This window comes from Lytechinus pictus, chromosome 3 (genome assembly GCF_037042905.1).
Source record: "Lytechinus pictus isolate F3 Inbred chromosome 3, Lp3.0, whole genome shotgun sequence".
In the NCBI taxonomy this organism is placed as follows: Eukaryota; Metazoa; Echinodermata; class Echinoidea; order Temnopleuroida; family Toxopneustidae; genus Lytechinus; species Lytechinus pictus.
This window is the reverse complement of record NC_087247.1, coordinates 35,894,696-35,922,694: the sequence shown is the minus strand read 5'-3', so window position 1 is coordinate 35,922,694 and position 27,999 is coordinate 35,894,696. Positions and strand designations below refer to the sequence as shown.

At 35.3% G+C, this 27,999-nt stretch overlaps 1 protein-coding gene and 1 long non-coding RNA gene across 4 annotated transcripts; one reads left to right on the top strand and one right to left on the bottom strand.

The window, feature by feature from the left end:
• On the top strand, positions 1–27,995 carry LOC129257354 (ATP-binding cassette sub-family C member 9-like). 2 transcript variants are annotated; one of them, XM_054895653.2, is made up of 32 exons: positions 1–320; positions 1,207–1,810; positions 5,029–5,262; positions 5,604–5,795; positions 6,583–6,744; positions 7,235–7,390; positions 7,834–7,968; positions 10,061–10,223; positions 10,566–10,606; positions 10,873–11,106; positions 11,998–12,165; positions 12,812–12,890; positions 13,226–13,328; positions 13,529–13,627; positions 15,343–15,508; positions 15,907–16,044; positions 16,411–16,648; positions 17,118–17,332; positions 17,868–18,034; positions 19,100–19,169; positions 19,813–19,970; positions 20,747–20,839; positions 21,108–21,210; positions 21,996–22,109; positions 22,395–22,506; positions 22,884–23,011; positions 23,529–23,607; positions 24,213–24,321; positions 24,730–24,833; positions 25,047–25,180; positions 25,411–25,473; positions 25,975–27,995. In XM_054895653.2, the coding sequence occupies exons 2-32, from the start codon at positions 1,220–1,222 to the stop codon at positions 26,110–26,112; spliced, it is 4,686 nt and encodes a 1,561-aa protein (XP_054751628.2). In that variant the 5' UTR covers positions 1–320; positions 1,207–1,219; the 3' UTR covers positions 26,113–27,995. The 2 variants fall into 2 exon arrangements, with proteins under 2 accessions (XP_054751628.2, XP_063952994.1); XM_064096924.1 differs by lacking the exon at positions 13,529–13,627.
• LOC135153587 (uncharacterized) lies at positions 6,601–14,771 on the bottom strand. Of its 2 annotated transcripts, none has more exons than XR_010293060.1 (2): positions 14,679–14,771; positions 6,601–6,759 (listed from the first exon to the last, which is right to left on the bottom strand). It is a non-coding gene; the product is annotated as an uncharacterized LOC135153587 (long non-coding RNA). The 2 variants fall into 2 exon arrangements; XR_010293059.1 differs by having other exon boundaries at positions 6,601–6,762; positions 14,679–14,764.
• Positions 27,996–27,999: the final 4 nt, after the last annotated feature.

Genomic DNA, 27,999 nt, shown 5'->3' with positions numbered 1-27,999 from the left:
ATTGTGACTTGGATTTTTGTAGTTTTGACACTAAACGACCTTCGTGCTTTTGTGGGTAGTTCAGGTTCATGCACTGTGCTTTACGTTGTCTATTAATGATTCACAAACATTTGAGAAATAGTCGCATTAAAAGGCGCTTGAAAATATCTGGAAGGGTCTGGAACCGGTATAAACAGAACAGTGTCTTGCTTGGTGTTTCACCTGCGATTTCAATTTCAGTTTGTTTTATTCAATATTTGTACACACTGTGCCTGGAAACCATATCTGATCATCGTGTTTTTGAGGATCGAAGTTCATTTGTAATTGTCAAGTTTAACAAGGTACGCAATAGTAAGAGTTAGATTGGTTGGTAATTTGCACCTTACAATTGTATGAATTGAAAGTAGGCCTACCTCAAATCAGATAAGATATGAAATCAAATTAAGTTAATTAAGAGAATTCGGTTTTGAATATTCATTGAGGGCCATCTTGCAAATAAATCTCGTGACGATTGGATGGCGTCCAATATTTCTAACCTGACACCATATATTTAATACTTTGAATGAGGATTTAATTCATGTGATGGTCCATGTGATTGCACAAATATTTGCTAACCAACGTTCACGGACGATTTTTTTTTTCATGTCATGGCATTTCCTGCCTTGATGTCAACTCAGTTTTTAATACACATCAGGAAAAATGTTCATTTCATAAATAAATAGTTATTATCCACATCTTGAAACATTAAAACGATTAAAAAATGAAGAAAATTTGTTTATTCCCTTTTCGTCATAAGAATAAACATGTATGGAGGAGGAAAGGTCGGATAATCATTGCTATTTCGTACAAGTAATGTAATGTTCAAAGTATAATACACCTGCTTTAGAGAGGTGTCCCTCTTTGAACTTGTTTTAAAGTTCGGCTCGAGGAGCCAATGTGGTATGCCTAGCAAGTAACGATTTAGTTCTTAGTCTCCTGCTGGAATACTCCAAAGGGAAGAGAGAAAGCAAATATATCCCTTGGGTCCAAGCCAGAATCAGATAACCCGAAGAAGAAGTAGAAGAACCGAATATACATTTTTGCGCTTAGAGACATCATTCCGATGTAAATTGGCAAAAACGTAAACCGAATTTTATTACAATCATTTCGAAAGGATTCTCTCAATTGCTTTTATTAATGTGACAATTACATCGTTCAATGATAATTTCATCATTCTCGATTTTACAGGACTTCGGTGATCATGTCTTCTGAATGGGACTGGTTTTGTGGTGTGAACTACACTCTTAATTCTGGCACAGGATTGAACAACTCGTGTTTAATCAACGGCATCATCGTAGTCCCACAGCTAGGTTTCGTCGTTATTTCATCTCTCATCCTCACTTTCCTCGCCGTCTGCTCTACATCTGAGAGACAAAGCTGTTCCAAGTATCTCCTGCGTCTTCCAGGCCACACCCCAAGATGGCTTCTGACCTACGTCCTTCTTGTCCTAACACTCTCCTTCTTAGCAGAAGGTATTCTGACCAACGATACCTACCTCGCCAACTCCTTGCCACATCAACCACATCTCTATGTTGTAGGAGTGACGATGTTTCTTGGCGCAATACTATCCATTGTTTATTACCACATGATGGAGAAATGGCGTGAACGTCACATGGCTTGGCTTCTTGTCGTGTACTGGATGGTATCGTTGCTGTCAATGATCGTTTACATGATTCATATTGTAAATATCGGAGAGGCAGAATGGACAAGAGTTAGATTTGACTTGGCACTCGGGCTTATCTTCCTGATGACCATGATGGTCATTATCGAGACAGTACTGTGTACTAGCATGGTTAGTATAATGTATTTGACAAATCTGATGTTAGATATAAGGTACTTTCACCATATTGTTCTCAAGTACAGCTATGTAAACTAAAATAACTGCTGTTTGCAAAGGGTCGACGAACAAGATATAAAAAAAGAAAAGAAAGGGAAAAGAGTAAAAAATTAAGTCAGAATATATTCCGAAATTGGACTTTCATTAATTTTTCCCTTTTTTCATTTGAAAAGGAGAATTTTTGCTCGCTCGCTCGCAGCTTTTTAGACTTTTTCAAGTACAATATGCTGTGACCCCCTAATTTTTTTAGCTTAATAATAATACGCCACTGAAAACAAGTATAAGAGACTTTAACAAATTAGTTGAAAAAACATTCACCCTCTGTTACATTTCACAAATTCGATTTTATTTCCAACAGAAAGTTTCTAAGAGAACATCGAGTACAAATTGACAGGATATTGATGATTACCTTAATCCCCAACAGAATGAAGGTGGGAAATCGAAACAGAATATACGTGCCTTGGGTTGCAAAATTCCCGGGGATTTTCGTGCTGGAAACTTTCCATCGGAATAAACGAGACTTTGGGGATTTTCAAAAATTAGCAGTTTTCTGATAATTATATATAGGAATTGAACGGAGTACCCTGGCAGATGATGCTCAATAGTGCTTTGACATCAAGTCTCAAGCCAAATATGATGCTAGAACAGTTAGACAAGGCATAATTTTAATGATTTCCATGTCAAAGTTGATTTATTGTATTAGTGGCAAATGGTACGTACATGTACACTGCACATGCTATGCATATCAAAATGATATAGACTGTTCATGGAACGATGCCTACTGGATATTCTGATCTTGTTGCAGATGACGAGTATCATCATTAATAATAATAACATAATTATTGTCGTCATTAGCATTATTAGTATTATCATTATTCTATCATCCTTTTATTTACTTTATCTGCATAGCAGAAGTGAGAACTTGATACTGTTGGCGGCAAAAATGTGATGATTATAATTACAGATTGTTGGTTCAAGGTCAAAGTTTATTTCTGTGAAATAAACCCTGTTAAAAATGAATATTTTGTTTATTATTTTCAAAATATTTGATGAAATTAAATGAAACTGATTTGATATTGTCATTTGATATTGCAAAACATATTAAGTTAATAGCAAGTCTCTCAATAAAGATAAAGAAGGCCAAAATTTCCAGAAAGTTTCTAGCCCTTTGCAACCCTATAATAGGTGCCAAATAAAAAAAAAGATGTTTTGCTTTTCTGTTATATAAACACTTTACAAAAAGTTTCACGACCAAGAAAAAGAAAGAAGAAAAGGGGTAAGGAAAGTGAAAGAATGAAATATTATATTACTCTCTGATTATTATATCAAAATCTATCTGAAAACTAGATTTTTGTATCAAAAGGGTAAAAAAAAAATTGCTCGCTCGCTTCGTACGCATCTCTTTAGAACTTTTGCTCCATTTGTAATATCTACCCCCACAAAATGTTAGACTCATTACGCCTCTGTTGTCGGGTACTCAACACGATTAAACAATTTCATATGGCTATATCATTTAAAGCAATAGTATTGCCAAGCGAGGGTGATGAATACATACTGAAGAGAATTCTCAATTACCTGATTTTGGTAATGTATATCCAGCCTATTTTTCTCTCCCCAAAAGGTCTAACGACCAAGATTAAAAAGAAAGAAAGAAAGCAAAATGGACTGCATGATCAAATATAATGATCTGCCCTCGATCAGTCCTAATTTTCCTTTGTATTGAGCATACGCGAATCGAATTGTATTGTTGATTTATCATATTTTTTCTCTCCCCTCTCCCTTCATGTTTTTCTTTTAGGCTGGTGCATATGGGGCGCCAAGTGTCCGCCAGTGTTTTCCGTCCAAAACACGGCATTCCGTACACAAAATGTGTTTTTATTCAGACGAAAATCATTTCGTCATGACGCTTTTTATTTCGTACACAAAATTTATTTTTTGTCACACAAAATCAATTTCGTCTCGACGAAATGCACGAAATCAATTTCGTCTAGACGAAATGTAATTGCGTCCACAAAGTTTATTTGGCGTGCCATACGAAATGAATTTTTATCAAACGAAATGGCGCACCAAATGTCCGATGGTAAATTCCGTCCAATTCACGCCATTCCGTACACAAAATGTGTTTTTGTTCATATGAAAATCATTTCGTCATGACGCAGTTTTATTTCGTATACGAAATTATTTTTTGTCACACAAAATCAATTTTCGTCGAGACTAAATGTAATTGCGTCCACAAAATTTATTTCGTTGCGATGCGAAAATCTATTCCGTCGACGAAATCATTTTGTGTCAAAACCACAAAAAAATTTCGTTGACGAAATGATTTTGTGTCAAAACACAAAAAAATTTCATCGACGAAATGATTTTGTGTCAAAACACAAAAAAATTTCGTCGACGAAATGATTTTGTGGTTTTGACACAAAATTATTTCGTCGACGAAATGATTTTGTGTTTTGAGTCTTTTTGACACAAAATCATTTCGTCTCCTCTGTCTCGAAGGGGAATTTTGTGTACGGAATGCCGTGATTTGGACGGAAATCACTGGCGGACACTTGGCGCCCCATAGGTGCAGTGACCCAGTAGCGGATCGTGACCCGGAGGAAACGAAGCATTGGAGGGGCAATGTATTGTTTGTGAACAATATGTTGTGCCCCTCCAATGCTTTGTCTCCTCCGGGTCAAGGTCCGTCACTGCAGTCTTGTAATGTGTCATGTACAGTATATAGGCCAACCACAGATGACCTTCAATATTAAGTGCTCTAGTCACAAGTCTGCTTCTTCCGGGCAGTATGACGTCACTGTACACATCATGATTTTGTTTTTTTAAAAAAAAGTAATAATGATAGAAAATAACTAAATCAAGGAATCGTTTGGGACATTTCATATTCACATCATTAAATTATGAAATACTTATATCAAAAACGTTTATATCTTCTTTAACATCATGATGATTAAGAGGAGCTGTGGTGAACCTTTATGCATCCACAATATCCTAAAACCAGGTTGATTAAAAAAAATATGTTTGATATCTCAAAGATACATGTGTATCTTGAGTTATTAAGCGTAATGTATATGTCCCTAGACCGATGCCGTTTCTTAACCTGCCCTTTTCTCTAAATGTCAAATAAGTTATAAATAAGTTATAAGTACCGGCCTCAATAATTTTTTTTCTAGTTTGGCGCATGCGTGGATTTTCAAAGTCCTCCGGCTGACACGAAAAAGGAGAATATGAACTTCTTCCATGACTATGCAGCCTTGCCTTCGTCCTTGACATATTGGTGGATGGACTGGCTATTTACATTGGGTTACAGAAAACCGATTGAACCAAGTGATCTAGGCAGTATTCCTGACAAGCATACATCAGATGCCATCCATGCAAGATTCAAGAAGAACTACCTTAAAGAGAAGGTAAAACGAGCAGGTCCACAAGATTTTTTATGTGAATGTGTATAGTTGCACCAATCAAAAAATAGTTAAATATACTGCCGTACTGCTGATTTATATATGTGTTTTGTTGTTTGTGTGTGTGTGTGTGTGTGTGGGGGGGGTTCTTTCCATAACTTTCACAAACGTGGTATTTGTAGTTGATTCGTTTTATATTACTTTCAAAATAAGACTTTTTAATGAGTTGCCTACACATAATGGCTTATGCGATATTCAATGTTTGTGTTTGTACAAACTTCTGAAATACGCAGAATCAAATTAATGTGAAATTGCCTAAAACCCAACTTGAATACTTAATTCCACAGAACAGAGCGCATTTAAACGGACAGAACGCCAACCTCTGGCGCGTATACCTTCAAACATACGGGCTTCGTATGGCGATAGCAGGCATGTTCAAACTCACCGCTGACATGTTGCAGTTTGTTGGACCACTATGTATCAGTGGAATAGTCAACTTTGTCACAGATGCACTTTACGTCACATCCGGTGAAAAGAAGGTACCCCACTGTTTACTCCTTTGTATGTTTGTTTTATAAAAGCGAGCAATCAACAGGTCCGTAATATTTACATAAAAAAGAAAGAATTTCTATGATTTAGTCAATTTCCTGTATAGGAATTCATTGCATTTTCCACTCAAAAGCATACTAAATGACAATTTATGAAGAAAATAGGTAGAAGTAGTAATAGTAGTAGTAGTCACTAGCGTACCTAAGGGGGGGGCAGACTGCCCCCCTGACGAGTCACAACTCATGCAGGGAACATATCCCTGCCCCCCCTGATGAGTCACAACTGATACGGGGGACGTGCCCCCCCCCCCCTTTTGAGAAGCCAAATACAATAATTTGTAATGTAAAAATGCAATAAAAACAGACGTGTATCCCCTCTTTTGAACCTGAAGACCTTTTTTTTTTTTTTTTTTCTTGTCAATTTTTTTTTGTGGTAAGAAATCCTTTATTTTTTGTTGAAGACCTTTTTTCTTTTGCTTGCCAAATTTTTTCGCGGACGAAATATCCTCCAAAAAATTTGCCCCCCTTCTGGAAAATCCTAGGTACGCCAGTGGTAGTAGTAGTAGTAGTAGAAGTTTAGTAGTTGCAGTGATGTTGGTAATAGAATATTGTTGTTGGTGATATAATATTGATAGAAATAGTGATCGTAATAATAAGGATAATGATCATTATTATAAAAATAATATTTGTAAATGATAGTAATGATATGATGTATCCAAAAGTGTACGTTATACATAAATACTCTTCCAAGAATAACGAGAGTGATTAATTTATTTAGATGATCCCTAGTCCTCACCATGTGACTGTGACGGAGTTCCTGGCCAATGGGTATGTCCTGGTAGGCTGCATCACAGTATCAGCATTTGCAAGACACACCTTTGATCAGACATATTACTTCTGGACCGCAGTAGAAGGAGTTCATATAAAGTCAGCTATCCAGGTGCGTACGTAGACACTACTGATGAAAAATAAAAGTGGAGAAAAGGGCGATCCTTGACATTAACCATGATGACTGGGAATTATTCCATGAAAGGGTCTAAGCAAATTTGTAATGTTTAAACTTATATACTTTGAAAATCATATCATTTCAGATGCATGAAGTATTAAAAGGAATAATTACGAAATACTAGTCGAATATTGGTGTTGCCAATTTTGAAGAAGAGAAAACAAACGAATGATGCGTCAAATATAAAATTCATCATTATGTCGTATAATGTAATATGATTTACTTCCTATGATATTTTAAATTCTATTATAGAAAATCTATGATATAGAATGTAATGATATTTTAATGGATGTAGGTAGGAAGAAAGGTGGCATTTAGAATTTTAGATGTAATGGAATGTTCGAAATTTCCATACCTTATTTTGTTTCAAGGACTTGTTTTAGTGGGTAAATTGTATGCAGTGATTTGAAATTGTATTTTACAGAGTTTGGTGTACGAAAAATCGCTCAGACTGTCAACATATGCCATGTCAGGTGGTATGATGTCAATGGGTCAGGTGACCAATCACATGTCTGTGGATGCAACCAATCTTCAATTCTTCTTCAACTTCGGCAATGAGCTTTGGATAATACCAATACGGGTAGGATATTATTTGAAAAAAATACTGCTAGCTCAAAGCTTTAAAGTTGGAGTTTAGTTGATATGTACCTTAATTCAGTTGCTCTATTTCCTTATGAAATTTAATTAATTGTGATTTGTTCAAGTTTATTATGATATATGTAATTCATATTTAACATCACGATATAGCTATCATTACTTTCCATTTGGGTTCAACACTGAAAGGTCCCCCTAAGTGTAGGAAGTCTTAAGTTTGCACCCTTTACGGTGTTAAAAGCAGCCAATTGCACCATTAAAGGAGCATAAAGATACATACCTGCATCACGTGGGGTGCCAACTCTACGGGTTCAAATTTGAATCTTATATCTTAACGTGAACAAGTTTCTTTTTTTTAGCAATTAGGTTAATATATTGTTTGGCCAACAAACATACACATTTCATTATATCTTTCTTGTTTGTTTTCAGATTGCACTCACACTTGTTCTACTCTACATGCAGCTAGGTGCCCCATCCCTGATAGGTTCTTCTTTGTTCTTCATTGTAATACCAATTCAAATATTCATAGCAACAGCAACTGCAAGATTTACAAAAGAAGTGTTGGTAAGATCAATTAAAACAAACTTAATCACAATAAACAAAAGGGAACTGATAAAAAAAAAATATAAAAAGTAACATTAGAAGGTTTAAAGGGTAAATTATAGATAAACGTAACCATAATATTTTACCTAATGAAGAACGTTAGCAAACAATTTCTCTTTAATCAGAAAAACAAAATGTAACTTGCTCTTAAATTTACTCAGCTTTTTATCTTTCTTGGAGAGCTACAATAATCTATTAATAAGTGGGCTTGATAACTGAAAATTGATTGTTTAGTATGCAAGAATTGTGTTTTTCTGTATGTTAATCAAGGTAAAAAAATAGTATTTGCGTGTATATTAATGATGAATTGACCACACTCGTAAATATACACATCGAAGTGTAATACTTATACAACAAATTTTGTTAAAAAACAAAATGTATGACATGATCATGATCATGAAAGTATTGTTGATTAAGACTTGGATTAGTATAATTACCTACACAGAAACCAATGATCATTAACACATAAGTCAATTATCTATTTTAATAAACATGCAAATCTGTGATCTTTTTCGATGCAAAATAAATTTAATAAGAGCAAAATTACACAACCCATCAATAAGGGATTAGCTTTTGATATGAAGACAAATGTGTGTAAAAATGGCTCACTTATGGACTCACTAATGACTTATTTGAGGTGTGCATAATATTGTGTGTATGTAACCAAAGAACAAAGAATAATATTGGAGATTATTGACATTGAGGATTGAGAGATTAAAAAAAAATCATTTCACTACGGTTATTTTATTACAATGAGAAAGATAACTGAAAATGTATATTGTAATGACTAAATCATGTAAATTAAACGATTTTAGCCAGATGTTTATATTGGACAGTGTATGTGGCTGAAACTTCATTACTGATTTATGACTGAATCAGTACCAGCTTGTACCTCCCACTTTGTTCAAACATTCGGGATGAATTTAGTTTTAAAGTTGACTGCTAGATAAAGGGTTTATATTTGAGTTTATCTGAGTGCATTGCACTGAATCATCACATTTGTTAGGAAATTTTTTAAACTAAATATTAATGGGATAGTATATGTTTAGATTAATGATATCCCTATTTATTTGGCAAAGTAACATTATGATTTATTTTCTACGTCTTTGTTAAAATCGTGTGTGAAAAGTAGACATCCACAAATCCTAAAATGGACTATTGAACCGTGAAGAAAATCTTTGGATGCCATACATTTTTTTAAAGATTTTAAATCTTGCTTTAAGTTTCCAGTCATTTTGAATGGGTTCTTTAATTTTCATTTCCTTAGCGAGTCTGTTATTGGTGAGATGTCAAGGTAATGTATGTGCAAGGCACAACTACAAGGAGATCTTTGTATCTTACGCGTCAAGCCTATATTTAAACAATTAGTTGTGAATTAAATGTCTTATTATATCGCTTACATCAATTTATAGTAAAAAAAAGGGTAATCGGCATTGCCTTTCAGTCAATGTCCCAACAGTTGCAACACACATTTATTGTGTGTGTGCGTGTGGGTGTGTGGCGAATATATATTCAAGCTATAAAGGAGATTTTCACAAAATCAATTGATCATGAACTGAAACTATAGTTCAAACTATAGGATAAAGAAGAAATTATAAGAGATGTTATTACATTAGATCAGAGTCAAACAAACCGGAGGTGAAATGAAAGAATTGCAAGACAGACAGACTGAATTTTCGATCAGCATTGTCACATGTTGGACCTCTTGACCGTTCTTTATGAAACTATATTCATTGCGACTATATAACTGTAAAAACATCTTTTTGTGCTCGTCATTGTTTCAAAAGTTCAATGATTGTGCAATAATAACACATATAAGAGAAAAATAAAAGTCAAGGAAATACGTTTCCTACCTTCGACTTCCCTTTTTTTCGCGAGCGGTCAACTGCATAAGCGAGCAAAAGTCCAGTAATCGCAAAGAGTTGCCCAACTTAGCGTCAAAAGTGTGTTAGCTACCAAAAGTTTTGAAATTCCCACCAATCTGCCCCGTCATACTTTGGGGGCTGACTGAAGACTATAATGTTTGCCTGATTATCTTGTTTCTTTTATCCAGATTCGTTCCGATAAACGATTGAAAAGTTCAAATGAGTTACTAGAAGGCATCAAGGTACTAAAGCTCTACGGATGGGAGCGATTGTTTGAAGAAGGCATCAAGAAGTTGAGAGCATATGAGCTCGACAAACTTTTTCAAGTTTATTCACTATCGGCAATAAATTGTAAGAGAAGCCTCCAGTCTCTTTAGAAATATCCATTGTAAAAGATTATATAATAACTTGCCAAGAATATTTTCATAAATAGATCTCTCGTAAATAAGAACGTCGTTTTTACTTTTTTGTTACTTCTATAGTTGAATAAATTCTAAGTCCAAGACACCGAACGAACGGAATTATATACCTTGACAGAAATAGTAGGAAGTTCGTATTGTTAGACATGGAAAAAGAAAGTTTGAGATGATTTAACAACTAGTTATTAGAATGTAAATGCGATGCAAAACAGATTGAGTGTGATCGTATATCTAATACCAATTATTTCTTCCTCCTTTTCTCATGCGTATCAAGTTGTTACGAATTCGGGAACTCCTATCCTTGTAAATTTACTGGTAAGTATTAAAAAGATTAGGCGAAATATTAGCAAGATTTAAAGTACATTCATATCTTATAGCATATCATCATGTGGGGAAAAGATGCTAATAAACTTGTTGTTATCATTTGCTTGTTCATGAAATAAACAATGCCTTTTATAACTTGCCATGTGTCACATCAAGTTGAAAATGTTTGATTTAAGTTCCCGATGGGTTACTAATTGATTTAGTGTTCATCTTCTCTTTTCTCATAACCGTAAGATCTTTTTTCTGTTTTGTTTCAGTCGTTCACTACGTACACAGCCATAACGGGAAATGTTTTAGCTCCAGACGTAGCATTTTCCTCACTCTCTTTCTTTAACAACCTGACATCGCCTATGTTTATATTCCCCTACGTCATAAGTCTTTTTGTGAACGCTCACGTGAGCACCAAGAGGCTTCAGTCTTACTTCAGTGGACCGGAAGTTGAAGGTAGTCCCCTCAATGACTTGCCCAATGGTAGTACAGATTATGATCAGGTAGGCTCAAATGTCCGACAATAACTTTTAAGGCTTGTCACATACTATATACCATCTGATGAATAAATGCATCTATTTCCAGTAATTTCCTGATGTGTATTTTTTGGTGCGCCAGCTCGGTTCACATAAAACATCATTAGATATTGAAGAGGATACTCTTCTTCCATAGTTAAGAGCAGTGGCTGTTCAAAACCATCTGATAACAAGTCAACAGCATTGGATTTGCAATGAAGGGCATATATAATATTGTTATGCGCTTGCACAGATCCTTTCTTTTTCTTGTCTTACACAATCATGTGCAAAACATTTTGACCAGACAAACGCGTTGCAAAGTTTTTTGCAAATCTAATACTGACTATTGGTGACAGAGACTGATGTTTTCGTAACACGTCAGTATGTGACAATGTCTTAAAATCAATTTATATATTTTTTCACAATTCCTTTTCCATATTTATAAGGTTACGTGTTATCTTATTAAATCAGATGGTTGTACTTAATTCACCCACTGATTATTTTCAGATATATCCCTGTTGAAGTTTTAAAATTATCTACTACTGTATTTCATATATATTTTTTGGAGGTAAATTATTTCTTAGATTACCAAGTCGTCATACTTGATGAAGCATGAAAATAATGCAAACTGATATTCAAAAGAAATCATTACGATGATTTTGTTGAATAAGTTTTATTGCAGTTGTTATCGCATATCTTGCGAAATGTATACTTTACAATTGCTCAATATGTCCGAAGCAGTGGGACAATTTCATTTTCTTTCGATATGAGTGTAAATCCAAAGTCCATTGGTAATGCTGACAGGGATAAACAAAAGTGTCCATCTTTAGAATAGACATACTTATCTTTTCCTTTTTTTACTTGAACGAACTACTTTAGATGTCTGTGTCAGTCCGACGCTGTCGTTCAAAGGATCAGACGAATTCTAAGGGGGACGAGCTTGAAATTGAATCTTCTAGGCTGCTGGATAGCCATGGAAACGGTGGATCGAATTACGGATCAATGCAAAAGTCGTCATCCTCATTGCCATCTGATGTTGCCATTAGGGTAAAATTACCGGAATATTATTTTTAAAGCAATTTGAAATTTTCTAAGGCACTTGCATAATTGATTATTTCCTAATTACTGTAAAATTAGGTTTTGAAATTGTAAAATTGATTACTAAGCAAATTAATAAACTGGTAAATTAATTATTTATGTAAAACAAAAGTGAAGTTGTTTTCTAATTGATGTCGAGATCTCTATTCATCTATTTCCATGTGCATCATGCAATCAATCTACAAAACAACCCGATTCTACATGCATATGTGACATTAACAATTTGACCTATACATAAGGCCTATAGTTTACTGATCGTTTCATCCTGTAAGTAAACATTTCATTAAATACTTTGCAATGTCCATTATACAACAATCTATTAATCACATGTTGACATATTTTTTTTAATTTTAAGTTTTCATATTACTTAATACCAAACATTTATACAGTTGTTTTTAAAGTGACATGCTTAACAACAAGCTTAAAATTTTAAACAGCGTTTTTACAGTGATCTACCTAGGAATAAATGAACTTGCATTTCCTTAAAATGCTGACAGGGTGATTATTATAGGAATCAAATGGTAATAAATGGAAATAGTTTAAGAGATTAACATATAAACTTTGCTCGACCCTAAAACGCACGTTTTTTTTGTAGATAACTAACGGAAGTTACACTTGGGATCCGTATTCCACAGCACCTATCATTAGAGATCTCAATATTGACATTCCGGCAGGTAAGCGTGAATAATGATTATAAAAGCGATATTCCAGCTTTGATAACGTTTACTGCAACGCTGTAATGAAAGTTCCACAAAGTGGATTTGTCATCAATTTGTAAAAAAATTTGATAGTTTATAAAAAATGAATTTACTGATCATATTTGACATTATAATCGATCTCCATGGTTCTATCGTATCCGTACCTATACATTTGATTTTGTTGATTGAGCTTAAATATACTTGCGACTTTGAGTAATCATTAGAGCGATGCTCTTGAAAAAAACAAATTTTATCATCACATTTTAATAATGAATAACACGTATTTCAATAGTAAAAAAATATACTTTCAGGTCAACTTACAGTGGTGATAGGAACTGTTGGAAGTGGCAAGTCCTCCTTGTTACAAGCTATAATGGGAGAGATGACGACGCTGCGTGGCAATATCAATATCAGGTACAGACCTCGTCAAGTGCATAACTTTCGATTCCCATTGTTGACTAATTCTCACAAAAGATTTTGATGAGGAATACATTGATATTTTGATTGCAAACATTGTTAAAAGGTTTTTTTTTTTTTTTCTTTAACGATTTTACGTTGTTCCTTAACACTGTTAAATGTTTATATACCTTTATTATTATTATCATTATTTAAAGGGAAGGATCGAAAACTGCTTTTAGTCCCCAGAAGGCGTGGTTAATCAATGCAACACTGAAGGAAAACATATTATTTGGAACTGAAAATGATAAAACCAAGTGAGTATGATTAAAAATCATGAAAAATGCGACTTTATTTTATTAGATGTCAGATAGTTACCATTATATATTATTATCGAAGTGCGGAGCCATGATATTTTAACTGCAGGGGGGGGGGGGGGTAGGAGCAGATTACTCAAGAAAACGGTTTTTTATCAAAAGAGCTTATTAACTTAAACGACTCGGCGCACCCTTTGTACCTTGTTTGTTGTCCATTGTTCTTTTCGGCTTTCCTTCTGTCAGATCGCTTTTTCAGAAATAATGCTTTGACAGCCGATCGGAAGTTTTTCCTGTCCTAGTCCATGCCTAACTTGCTGAATGCTTTACGGCCGAGGAAGTTTTTCCTTTTCCACGCATCGGCGAGAGTTTGTTACGGCACATTTTTGTTAAATTGCACATTTTGGCAATTTACCCAAATCTGCCATAACGGGTTTTTTTTGTTCGTGTTCGACATATACTTGGGAGTGGCTTTCTTGAACGAAGTCGGGTTGCGAAGCAAAGTAATCAAAGAGACGGTACGACTGAAAGAATCGGCGGCCTTCTTTGGGGTCAGGATACGATAGTTTAAGTCAGGTGCGTATCTAGGATTTCGTAGCTAGGGGCGCGAATTTGAGCTGATTTCGGCGCCCCTGAACTTTAAGTCTTCATGAATGAACGCTATCCGTTCTTTCAATTTATTGCTCTTTTGCTGCCATTCATTTCTTGCTTACTGCGGAATGATAAAGCGGGTGAAAGCTTCTGAATGGGCTAGGTGAACAATGTACAGCCAAAAGCAGGGATGCATTTACCGTGAGAACCCATTGGCTTACGACGTTTGATCACGTGGTCTGTGTGTGGCGCCAACTTTGATAACAGCTGGAAAGCTCGCAGAATAAAGACGGTCGACTAATGGGGAAGGTCCCCTGGTCAACGCCTTGGACGCACGTTATGTTCATTATAGTATTCGAATGAGAGGTGCAAAATAATATTACATCGGATTCTCCAATAACGGCTGATAATATTTTAGTATCAACTGATATAAATTGATTGATATAAACAATGAGTCACTCACCAAAACGATGATTACATTCATCAACTAAACATCGTAAAGGCGGTCACCCTCGTCCTCTTCCTGTGGAGTCCCTTCTGGATCTTAGATGATTTATATTTTATTATGCATTCTGTTACGAGGTATGGTACTTTCATCACATATCGGTACAGCATTATTTACATCTTTCAAACCATGGATGTTTATTGTGTGTTGTTTTAACTTTGTGGCACATCTATTTTTACACGGAAGAGCCGTGGTGTAGTGGTTCTGACTCTCGCCTTGTAAACAGAGGGTCGTGTGTTCGAATCCCATCGCGGTCTAACGTCCTTTGGCAAGCGTTAATCCACACTTTGCCACTCTCGACCCAGGTGCTAAATGGGTATCCGGTAGGATGCGAAAGTTATTGTATGATTGAATTGTTGAATGTTAAAACAGCGCCATTATGAGGCTGCGATGAATGCAAGAAATGCTCCCCAGGGAGTGGAAATTGTGCCTTTTTCGTGCGGGATTGAATTGAATCCAATGACCGGGGTAATTATGCTGTGAACGCTTTGAACCGTTATGGGAAAAGCACTATATAAAAACTAGCTATTATTATTTGAAAATTTCTTAGGTATTACAAGGACATAGGCTATATTCATTACCCCAGATGTTTGTGCAAAATATCGGTTTTTAATATTTTTAGGTACCAGAAAGTTGTAGATGCGTGTGCTCTTGGTCCAGATATCGCGATGTTACCTGGAGGAGATCATACAGAGATTGGTGAGAAAGGTATCAACCTGAGTGGTGGACAGAAACAGCGAGTCAGTGTAGCTAGGACCATGTATTCTGACAGAGATATCGTCATATTGGTATGAATTCTCGCATAAGATATTTTTATGTTTAATCTCGCTTTAAGTTTTCATAGATGGAAAACGAATGGAAACGAATTTAAACGGTTACCATGGTACAATTTTAGATGCACTAATGCACTTGATGCACTTATCGAAAATGATGGTAAAACAGCTCGTTGGTATTGTAAGTATAAATAAACTTATAAAATTATTGATCAAAGTTATCAGTTTTAATCCTAAGATCGTGTAGGAAGTGCGATATGTTATCAATTCTTGATCGATCATCTTAATTTAGCCTACACACAGCAGAGTGGCCAATCTCATACGAAATAAATTTACTTACATGTATTTGATTCAGACATATGGACACGACTATACTACATTGGTATACTTTTTTGATTTTTGTTGTTTAACAGGACGATCCTTTGTCGGCCCTCGACATGCATGTTGGTGCTCATCTCTTCGAGAATGGTATCCTCAAGATTCTCAAGAAACAGAAACGAACCATTATCCTCGTCACCCATCAATTACAGTATTTACCAGAGGCTGATAAGGTGAGCGAGTGTATTTGCGACATATAGGCAAGCTACAAAAGCATCAAAACCAGCACTCGGAAATTAGAGAATGGGTAAATTATGTTGTTTAAAGTTAAAAAAACGTTGCGAGACAATTTTCCCATTAAATATGTCCTTTATACTCAATATTGCTTACAACAAACGTGCTGTTTTCCTAAAAGTTTAGAATTATTTTTACTTATCTTTTTTTATTCCCTCTGCCCGTTTATATTTGTCTACAATACTATATAGATATGAAAGTAAGATTGTATACGCATAATTTACACTACCGCAAAGTTTCTCATTAGTATGATAACATTAGTTAAAGCTGTCGGAATCAATTTTGACGATCTCTTTCACCTTTAGATCATCGTTATGAAGGATGGTCAGATTGAACTCCAGGGTGACCCGGAAGAAATTGCCAAGGCTGACCCTTCACTGTGTGCTGATTGGCAGAGAGCTCTGCGGGTATTTAGTGAATCAGAGGCTGAGTTATCGGGAAATGAATCGGAAGCTCTTCAGGAGGAGAGGTTATCACTCAAGAAACAAGTCGCTAAGTTACAACAGACAACGATTTTATCCACAGAGTCGTCCCAAAATGAAAGTAAATAGAACATACATTTAATAAAAAAGGGGGCAATCGTAAGTCTTATTTGTGTTGGATAGAAAAGTACGTTACCATTCCAACATTAATACATTGTTTAATCGATAATATCACGAGCAAAATCAGCTAGGAAAATAAAGTTGATCAGAACTATCAAGTCTTAGACGAGCATCTTTCGCGTATGTTTGTCAGATCAGAAGGGTTCCGCAAATTGTTCCAACATTCTGCCTTTATCTATATAATTATTTATTTGCCCCCAATCCCTCTTTAAGGTTTGGTTCTATAAACATTTTACTCATACACTATTAGCAAAGGATTACATTTATCAAAATTGATGTCTAGAATGGAAATTCCATGAATCCCGACTGAGAAATCATGCCCAAATTAACCTATTGGAATCACGATGTATATGGAGACAATCAAGAGAAACGACATTGCATCCTATATCACAACTCCTTTCTCTTTCCAGATGCCGAGACAGAAAAGGGGCGACTCATAGTTAAAGAAGACCAAGAGACAGGATCGGTAGAATCCAGGATCTACTTCTTCTACTTTAAATCAATGAATTACTGGGTAACATTGGGTATATTAGTGACGGTGGCAGCAAGGGCAGGTACCCAGATTGGTAGTAATTTCTTTCTTGCCGATTGGTCTGAGATTAGCGTTACTACTAACGATACACAGGTATGTAGTGTATGTCGTGCAGTAAAATTCATCGAGCGCTAAATTTGTTGCACTTCAATCTTAACTTTTCAATTTGATGAATTGAAAAATACTGACAATTTCATTCTTACAAACTATATATATAACTGAGTCTGGTGATCTGTTACTATGCGTATTTGTGCACAAAATCATGAAGAAAAAAAGGTGAAATTGAAATGACGAAATTTATTTTTAAAAGGAGACCTGTATGATAATGGAAAATAGGCTGGTAAAACAGCTACCGATAAAGGTTATAAAAGATTGAACTGCGCACAAATCCATTTTCATTTCATTTCTTTTGTCACACAATAGATAAGGCCAAATATATATATTTAGGGAGGGAGATGAATCAGATTCAGAAATTATGTTTCGGTCCCAAGTAATTTCATTGAGAATGAATATACAAGGGTGCATATGAAATTATTCAGAGGACTGACGTTTTTAATTTTATACTCCAGATGTTTGCACTGATCTATCATATATTTTATACTCTGAAATCATAACTGTATTTCCATAGGAAATCCTAGACCAGACGAATTTTTACATCACATATTACAGCGTGTTGTCAGCTTTGACCATTCTCATGAGGATCTGTTCCATCATCTTCATCACTGCTGGTGCTTACCTTGCTGCTAAGTCACTTCATATCAAGATGCTTGATAATATTATCTCTATACCGATGAGGTAAAAAGGGGCAGGTGTTATCACCACTCAAAAATAGGCAATTTAATGGTTTTTCCAGTCCATTTTTTAGGGGGGGGGATCCACCAAAAATTGGTCGGGAGTGGGATTCTGGATCCACGTCTGGGTTGGGATAACCACCATCTATAATACCCCTTTCATAAACCCAATAAAACATATCCTCCACTTAGCCGCCTAAGAGTAATGCGGATAATTCAATAAAAATTGCGTTCACAAACTCCGAAAATTATCCGCATTATTTTTACGAGCGCCCGTCCTGAAAAAGGCGGATAATCGTCATGACAACTGGACACGCCCCCTCCGATGCGGTTGTGTTGGAAAAGGGTGATCTTGTGACCGCACCATGGCAATTATCCGCATTATTTGGAAATACGTTCATAAACTCAAAATCTTGTCCCGATGCCGCTATTATGCGGATAATAGCAGCATCAGAATAATGCGGATAACTCTTGTCCTCCTCTGATTTTACGACCAAATTATGCTGCTATTAGCCGCATAATTGGGTTTTATTGGGTTTATGAAAGGGGTATAATAGTTCAAGTAATAAAAAATAGAAGACGGTACATAGGAAAATGTAGGAAAAGGTAAATATTATGGACAAGACCTTTTTGTATCTCTTTCTAATAACCAATGTTTTATCTCCAAAATTATATCCTCCACTTTCTGAAAATCTTTGTTCCTGTAGGGGGTCAGGGGAATTTTCCTTGCTCTCAGTTATTATATATAAGTCTGATATAGTTTGTGGGATGTCGTCCCCCCTTCTGACATAAAGGCTATTAAATTGTGTCAAAAACCAAGTTGATGACTCTGAGAAATGACACATTTAGCACATTTACTTTGTCGAAACCTTTAGTAATACACATTTTTTCTATAAGTCTTGATATGACATGTTATTAAGACTTTGGGAAATATGAAAAACATGTTTACTGATCATTAACTTCAACATAAACTTATTAAGAGTTTTATGGCATCTTGGAAAGTATAAAATGTTTATTATTAAAAAAATATCGTGAGATGTAATGTATCTATCCGTATTCGCCTTTGCAGGTTCTTTGACACAACACCAACTGGAAGATTCATGAATAGGTTGTCATTTGATACCCAAATGATTGATCAGGTATGATGATAAATCCATGAAATGAAAATTTGTGTCACTACGTTTACAGATTCAGTTTTATACAATAACACAAAAAAATAGTTTGTGGTAAATGAATAGAGTGTGTGTATTTTTGTCTCAGTTTCGATACAATAAAGCCATTTTCAATTCACCATATTTGTAAGTATGATAAGCCAAATCCATTCCGTCGGGATAGTTCTAAATGCATTTTAAACATTTTTTCATGGTAGAATGGTTACTTCATTTTAATCTAAATCGGTAACGGAATTACATATGAGATGAACTCACCGGTTTGAAAAAATAAATTCAACTCATTGGATTGATCATAAAGTAAATCCCAAAGAGAATGCAATAAACAATGACCAGCCAAATGTTTGTATGATATTTATGAATTATATACTGTAAATCCCGTTAGACACTGTTTATTATTAACCCCCTTCCCAAACAATCGTGGTATTGTGTCAAGGGAATCATTATCAGAGGCAGGATTAAAACACGTTCTCATGATGTATGAATGTCGATGTAGTTCCACGGTAATATAAGAATTCAAAAGTCAACGTGCTTCGTTTTGGAATTATTTCTCTGTACGACTACTCACGATTGGCTTTTAAATCACCTCATAACTATTTTGCTCTTTGTGCAGAGGATTATTCAGAGTATAAGGATGTTCATCAATACACTATCGATGGTTTTATCGTCTTTGATCGTCAACATAGCTGTCAACATCTACTTCATTATCTTTGTCATCCCAACCGTTATCACCTTCATCGTACTGCTGGTTTACTACTTGAAAACGTCAAGGTAATCCTCGATGAACGTTGTTACTACCCCACCACGCACCGACCCACCAAACACACCCACACCCATCCCTCTCCCTTAAGCACCTCTGCATCTATTTATCATATAACATGTACTGAAGGGTATATGTAATGCTTTAGGTTTTCAACTGGATCCAACGGTATCTTAACATGCTTGACAGTAACATACCACACGCGCACTTGCACACTCTATCGCCTTTCTGTAGATTCGATCTATAGGTATTCATATCTTCTTTTGATAGCATGTTTTTCCCCATTTAGTTTGTGTGACCACATACACCAGCACATCCAGCTTGACAAGTTCACATTAAGTCTCTCAACAATGCACACACATGTCCCCATACCCCCTCTCTCACTCTCTGGCTCGAATACCCTCATGTACACAAAGTTACACACACGCACCCACACACGCACATAGTGATATTGTGCCTTTACTTTGAATGATTAAAGCACAGAATACATAATACTCTGTCGGAGTGACAGTAATTTATAATAGATAATAGATACCATAAGACAATAATGATGAGATGTAAATTGAAATCACTTTTCGCCCATTCTTGGAATAAACAAGTGCACTTCAAATGTAAATATGTGTTTTCTGTCTTGTGCGTGTTATAAGCCTTTATATGTTTTGTAGTTTATCTTCCTGAAAATTCAATCAGAAAATAATTCAATTTCTTGTTCAGCCATGTTTTTTACATTATTGTTAGTTTGGTACCAAACTTTTGTATAACATTGTTTTTCTGCCTTCTTTTGTAGAGAGCTCCAGCGTTGTGAAAGTGTTACACGATCACCGATCTTCTCTCATTTTTCAGAGACCCTTGGAGGACTGCCCACAATAAGAGCATATCAGTAAGCCCCTTTTTAATTCCTGAATGATAGCAATATGGAATTTAGGTATAAAATGATCGTATGCAGTCGTGAGTACACACAGTAATTGTTATGATATGTTTTAAGTACTTTGAATTTACGCTGGTGGTGGGTGAGGGAGTTATTGACGTTGGTCATCTACAGACACGCTTTTCTAGTTTCTGGCAGAAACTGTGGATAAAAAAGTACTCTGTAGCCATTCATTGTCCGTTAAAGCATAAAAGTGAAAAACACTCTTTTGTTTTTATAGGGACGAGAAGAGATTCTTCAAGATTTCTCAAGAAAGAATCTTGGTCAACAATAGAGTGTTTCTCTACCTTGTCGCAGCTCAGAGATGGGTTGCTATACGACTTGTAAGTCAGTTTCAATGAATTACCGTTCAAAAGTAATTCAAATGTTTAATTCAACTTAATTTACGCTTAGACATACGAGTTTCTGAAAAATTGTATAAATGTTTGTTTGTAAATTGAATGATGACAACAACACGGAACTGCGCACCGTCAGTCGGGCAAGGCTGGTGAATTGAATGAGGAATTGTGCCTCTCAAACGTCCATGTCGATATCTTTTTTTTCATTAGTCAAGAACTGTGTTTATACCACTTTGGAATGTGTTTGTTCTTGAGTGACTGTTTCTATATACCCAGAAGAAAGATACCTTTATCCTCCCGTACCATATACTAATTATTGCCCAATATCACATAGTAGCCTGAAGTTATCTTCTCCTGTCATACAAACAATATTCAGCTATCGACTGAAATATAAGGGCCAAAGTATGAACCGAATGTCTTTTCTGATCTTTAAGAACTACCAATGACTAATATTCTAGTGAATAATTGCAATTGTGACAGATGAAACATGAGCACAACATGCTATTATTACAGTAAAATGCCAATCAACATCTGGTTATCTCAATTTGAACTAATAAACCTAAGATGGTCAAGCAAATCTGTTTTCCTATTCATCTTCGTGTCATCCGAAGAATGGTTCGTAAGTTTACGAACACCTGCATTTTCAGAACTTGTTATACAATATCTGTAACTGATGTAATTATGTCCTTAGTAGATTTATTAACAACATCTCTGTCAGGGTCGTCAGAGCTTGTGACTTATAATGATGAAATGATTACTTCTCTTCTTAGGACTACCTTGGAGCACTCATAGTAACGGTCTCCAGCCTAACTGTCCTGATAGGGGCATTTTATCTTGGTATCGATGTGAGCTACGTGGGACTGGCCATATCTTATTCACTTGAGGTATAAGAATTTGGGCGTATGAAAGATATAGCAATAAGCAGAAAAATCGTACAGCTTTTCATCATAATGGTAAATGGGAAAAGAGAAATGTTATCTGCTCCCTACGCCATCTTATTATCCTTTCATAATACTATGATTTTAATCTTATGAAAGCAATATTTTTTGTCTGGAACTTATAGCAAATCTTTTTTATTATTTTTTGACTTTTTGTTGCTTTTTAGCATATCTTGTGTGTGGTGTCTTACTTTTGATACTATGTCATATGTCTCTCTCTCTCTTTCACAGATTGCGCTATACTTAAACCGAAACGTAAGGGCAGCTGCTGACATTGAACTACAAATGAATGCGGTAGAAAGAGTGCAGTACTATATAGAAGTACCTTCAGAAGATTATACAGGTAGACCATCGATCAATTATTCATTGGTTTTTACTTCCAAGCGTACGGTTAAAAGGGGAGAATAATACTTGATATTACCACTACACGAAACACTCCATCAAAAACGTTAGTATAAAGAAAAAAGTTGGGATATGCAGGGGCAACATCGGGGCGTTCTGATATTTATACTTGAATTCCTTCTCTCTTCTCTTCCTCCAATTTTACCTTTGTTGTCTTGTTGATAAGAACCAGGGGGGGGGCCTAAACCCCCTTCCATTGTGGTTCCGTCTCTGGGAGTATGAGTGTAAAATATGGAAGTTAAAATGATCAACAAGGCTGTTTTACAAATAAGATATGAATATTTGTTTTTAATGATGCTAAATATTCTGATTTGTAAGGTGACGATCCTCCTGATGAGTGGCCGACAGAGGGTAAGATTAAAGTAGACAACATACACGTCAGGTATGGAGAAGAACTAGATACGGTGCTGAAAGGACTATCTCTGTCTATTCCGGCTCAATCAAAGGTAACCATGACATAAAAATATAGTTTGTTTCTTAAATGATAAATTAAACGGTGTCTATTATTCATCCACATAGAATAAACTGATTTTTACCTAAATGTTCATTGCATCTTCCATCTTATGAGTTTTCGTATTTGGTGACAAAAGATGTTGACATAGAGGTCACACCAACAAAAATCTGTCTATACAAACAAATATGACAAGGTATTTGACAATAACATTGTTTAACATGTCAATTCGGTTAATTATTGCGACTAGGATATTACGCACGGTCTGAATCTTTTTTCACAACTCCGAAGAACCTAGTGTATGTGCTTATGTATATGCTGTGATGTGAGTTGGTGGCGCGCTGCAAATTTATAAAGAAAGAGTAAGAATCTTAAAATTGAACGATAAAGAAAAAATATAAATACTGAGAAAAAAAATATCGGCGTTTGTAACGGATATGTAATACCTACATCAATACCATTTTATCCTTCATGTTTTGCTTTTAATTTTCCATCTCTATTTCTTTTTTTAGATTGGTATCTGTGGACGTACTGGGAGTGGCAAGTCCTCTTTGACTCTCGCACTCTTTCGAATGATACAAACCTGTAAAGGTAAGTTACAGACGTTCTATATTTGCTTATTAGAGGAATCGTGGTGTAGTGGTATACTGTCTCTGATGTCGTGTTTTAGAATCCTTCGGCGGCACTTGCCTCAATCGACACTTTGTCAATCTTCGTCACCCCAGTACGATATTGGTCCACGGTAGGATCTTAAAGCGAATTTATTGTTCGTATAATTTCGAAGGTAACGGAAGGGAACGATTTTGATTACAGGTATTGACATTATTTCTAAACACGGCTAAAAACTATGTTTTTGTTTGGCATTCGTCCTAACCAAATGTCGACGTATGCCAACGCACTGGATCAATGAACTGCTTTTGACTGGAATAACAATCTTATCGAACATTTCATTCATTTCAGTTTATCAATTTCAGTTTTATTTATAGCACGAAGCAAATCAGTTATTCGGTGAGATTATCATATATTCTAGATTCAGTTTATGTATATATAAAACGACGAAAACAAACAGGTCTAAAGGAGTAACAGTTGCTGCTTTGGAATGATTTATGTTTTAGATTGAAATTTCGATTTTACAAAAAATATAAACCCATCTAAGTCACATTAATACGAATACGATTGTTTTTTAACTTTTAAAGGCCGTATCATCATCGACGGAATCGACATCGCTACCGTACCTCTCCGCACACTTCGACAGCGACTTTCCATTATCCCACAAGATGCCTTCCTCTTTACGGGAACTATCAGGTAAGGATCACAAACAGAGTCAATTGTTTACCAGTTACATGTAAATTGAATTCCACAAATATTAAAATGGAGGTTGAAGTACCGCTTAATATATATTCACTTCATTTGAAATATTTGTTTCCATCTAATAATATATTTTCATCTACTGACAAGTTTTAGGGAGGATAAACGCATCCGAATTGTTTTTTTTTTATATAATCATTTCCAACATCATGATGTACTCACAATTAATTTGAATATCGAGCTATTTCATATTTCGCATGACACATTTACGAAAGAATAAGATTTTTTTTAATGCCAAGAGTTAACTTGCTTGCTTTGCTTTCACACAACTTTCGTATAGAAGATTTCATGCCCTACGTTTGCCCTCGTTACACCACAGCATTTATCATCTTTTTACTGCTTTAGGAATAATTTGGATCCAACTAGTGTAAAAGGTGATACAGACTTATGGCAAGCTCTTGAGATTGCGCAACTGAAAGATGTAGTACAACAGTTAGACGGTGGTTTAGGTGAGGAAATACTTACATTCATATCATTAAATGCCATCGCAGATTGTTTGTGTCTAATCATTCTGTATCTGCGAGTAACTCAAGCCCGGGTTTCGTGGACGACATCCTGAAAGAGTATTGATTATTGTCACATGAAAACCTTTGAAACTTGATTTTCTTTTACCTGATCAATAACAATTTTGTAACCAATTGTTCATTTTTTTCTAACAAAAGATTACGAAGTAACTGAAGGAGGTGATAACTTCAGCGTAGGTCAGCGTCAACTATTTTGCCTTGCACGAGCTTTCCTGAGAAACTCCAGGATAGTCATCATGGATGAAGCTACTGCATCGATAGATCAAGAAACGGTATGTATGCTTTGTCAATATGATTTATCGAATCTGATAATGCATTCTAACTCTATGATTTGAAACAATAGTAGTTTTATCAATTTATCTTTGTAGATTACTATACATTGCCTCATCGTTTTCATATTTTTTTAACTCCTCCTTTCTTTTGAAATGGAATAATTCACTACGTCGTAATTATTGCATGATGGTCACAAAATAGCCTAATTCAATTTTTGCCTATATTACAGGATAGTATACTACAAGATGCAGTGGCTGATACATTTCAAGATCGAACTGTCCTCACAATAGCGGTAAGTTGAATAGTTTTAGGTACTTTACCTTTTTTCTTAAAACTAATTTGTATCCAGAAACGTAATTTTTTTAGCCATAAACGCAGCGTGTGTGTGTGTGTGGGGGGGGGGGGGGTGTGTGCATGACCCAAATCGATATGTATAGATGAAAATTAAGTCCAATCATAGAAAATAATGTAATTGCCCGAATATTTTTAGAAAATTTAATGAGATACATCATGCTTAATGGAACAGTAAAACGATTCAGTACAAATTCGTCTTTTAAAATGACGCCATTGTTTGTGTCAGGAATTGATTAGATTAGGAAATTTCACTAGTGAGAAAATCGACGTTTGTGCTTGCTTTGGGAATTTTAAGCAAAGATTGAGTTACGTACATGTACACATTTTTAATGTGAACTTTTTCAGCGATCAGGTAATAATTGAAATGCATGTATTTCAAAACAAACTATCTTTTGCTTGATTTTAATCGGGGATGTATTCATATATGTTTCATTTTCAGCATCGTGTTGGCACAATTCTTGACTCCGATACCATCCTTACTCTACAAGAGGGCAAGATAATTGAGTTTGACTCTCCCACTGTGCTTCTAGAGAGGGAACACAGTGTGTTTGCATCGCTGGTCAAAGCCGGGAAATAATGTAATCAGGGCGTGATGTACAACTTGCATTGGAATAGGATACACAAAGGGCTGCTTGATTAAATTAAAATGTGAAATACGGTATATGACGAAAATTAATAAATGTTCTTGAAGGAATAGAGACAGACAGTTTCATTTGGAAATGTTATGAAATTGATGATTTATTCACCGACTTGCAAGTTTTCTCACGTTCTTCTCGGAAAAACGGGTCGGGTCTGTGATCTTACAGTGTCGCCACACATGATAATTGTATACTGAACTGAAATTTATTTAAGATATAAGCACCGAAGACCTAGACGGGATTTCGTCACAGTTTTATGGTTTATTATATGAATGTGTAATTTGTTAATTTGAACATCTATATTTGTGTTTTTATATCGACATAATATTGAAAGCACAAACCCACAAGAATAGCTGATCAAAAGAGAAAAGTGAGTAGACCCTTTACAAACCATTGGCCATTTTTTCTAACAAAGTGTTTTTGATCCCAAAATTAAAGTTGAATATACCCTACTTACTTGTTTTGATTTTAAGGGCTCCAGTGGAACCGCGTGTCAAACAGAAAGTCTTAGGGCAAAGTATATGAATAATTTAACAAAATCTGTATTTTCTCTTTCTCTTTTCATGTATCATGACATGTTTTAATTATGGCTTTTTAAACAATGCGTGTTTTTTTTTTAGATCTATTTGCAATTTATGCATTTGTAAAAAAAAAAAGGTAATCAAGTATGAACCACTATCCTTTCCATTTAATGAAAATGAATATATTAAGAACAACTGATGTAAGGTTTGAATATTTTGGACAATTGTGAATGTTTTAATACTAATTGCATAATCATTGAAATTATTATACCAAAGATATCTGGTGAACATTACTTCGAACATTCCAATTAAAATAATTCTATAACCGGTGTTTGTGTATCTTGATCGTTGTACAATTAATAATCTGAAAAGAGGCTTTATTTTTTAAGGCTGAAATTGATATCTACATAGGGCATGAACCTAATGATTAAAACCCGGACTGAGTTGATAATTCATGCACAATATATGGCTTATTATATTCACTCGCGTTCGTAATCACTCGCGTCGGGTTGGTAATCACACGCGTTTTTGATTTTGGGCGATTTTTTTTTTTTCGGTGCGATTTTTTTTCTAACGGTATCTTCAATGGGACAAACGTACTGAAAAAAATAAAATGAAATTGTAATTCGAGTTTCGTTTTATTTTAAGCTGGTAAGTGCCTTAAATAAAACGTTCTCGACCACTGTTTTAAGATAACAAGCAAATTTTGACTACTGTTTTAACATAATCACATTCCACATCTTAAATCTTAGAGCCATAGGCGGCGGAAGCGGGGGGGGGGGGGGCTCCCCCTAAAAAAAAGAGAGAGGGGGGGGGGGGAGAAAGGAAGGGAAAGAGAAAGAAAGAAAGAAAAAAGACAGACAGAAAGAAAGAAGCAAGGAAAAAAGGAGAAAGAAAGGAGAAAAGGAATAAAGAAGAAAAAGGAGGAAAGGCTACTCTCGATTTAGCTTTGCCTTTGGAGGATTTTCCTGAAGTCTGTGGTATTCTTTATAAAGCATAGTGAGGTGCTACAATTTCATAATATCACTATTTATTTGCTTCTTCCTTTCTTTGTGAATTATTCTACACTAACGTAAAAATAAGGGAGGAAAAAAGTGCTGAAGAAGAAAAGCAAGAAGGAGGAGGAGAAGTAGAAGAAGAAAAAAGAAGATGGAGGACATAAGGGGGTAAAAATAAAATTAAAAAGAGAAAATTGAGGAGAGGATGTAGAAGAAGAGAAAGAGAAGATAACATAAGGGGAAGACTGAGAAGAGAAAAGGAAGAAGTGAGAAGGGAGATGAACAATAAGGACAAATACAGAGAAAT

What these genes read in the sequence shown, in the direction of transcription:
- LOC129257354 (XM_054895653.2), top strand. Translation starts at nt 1,220, where the DNA reads ATGTCTTCTGAATGGGACTGGTTTTGTGGTGTGAACTACACTCTTAAT. An exon ending in TCACATCCGGTGAAAAGAAG is followed by an intron (nt 5,796 to 6,582) that starts GTACCCCACTGT and finishes TAATTTATTTAG; the next exon opens with ATGATCCCTAGTCCTCACCA. An exon ending in CCATATCTTATTCACTTGAG is followed by an intron (nt 22,110 to 22,394) that starts GTATAAGAATTT and finishes TCTCTTTCACAG; the next exon opens with ATTGCGCTATACTTAAACCG.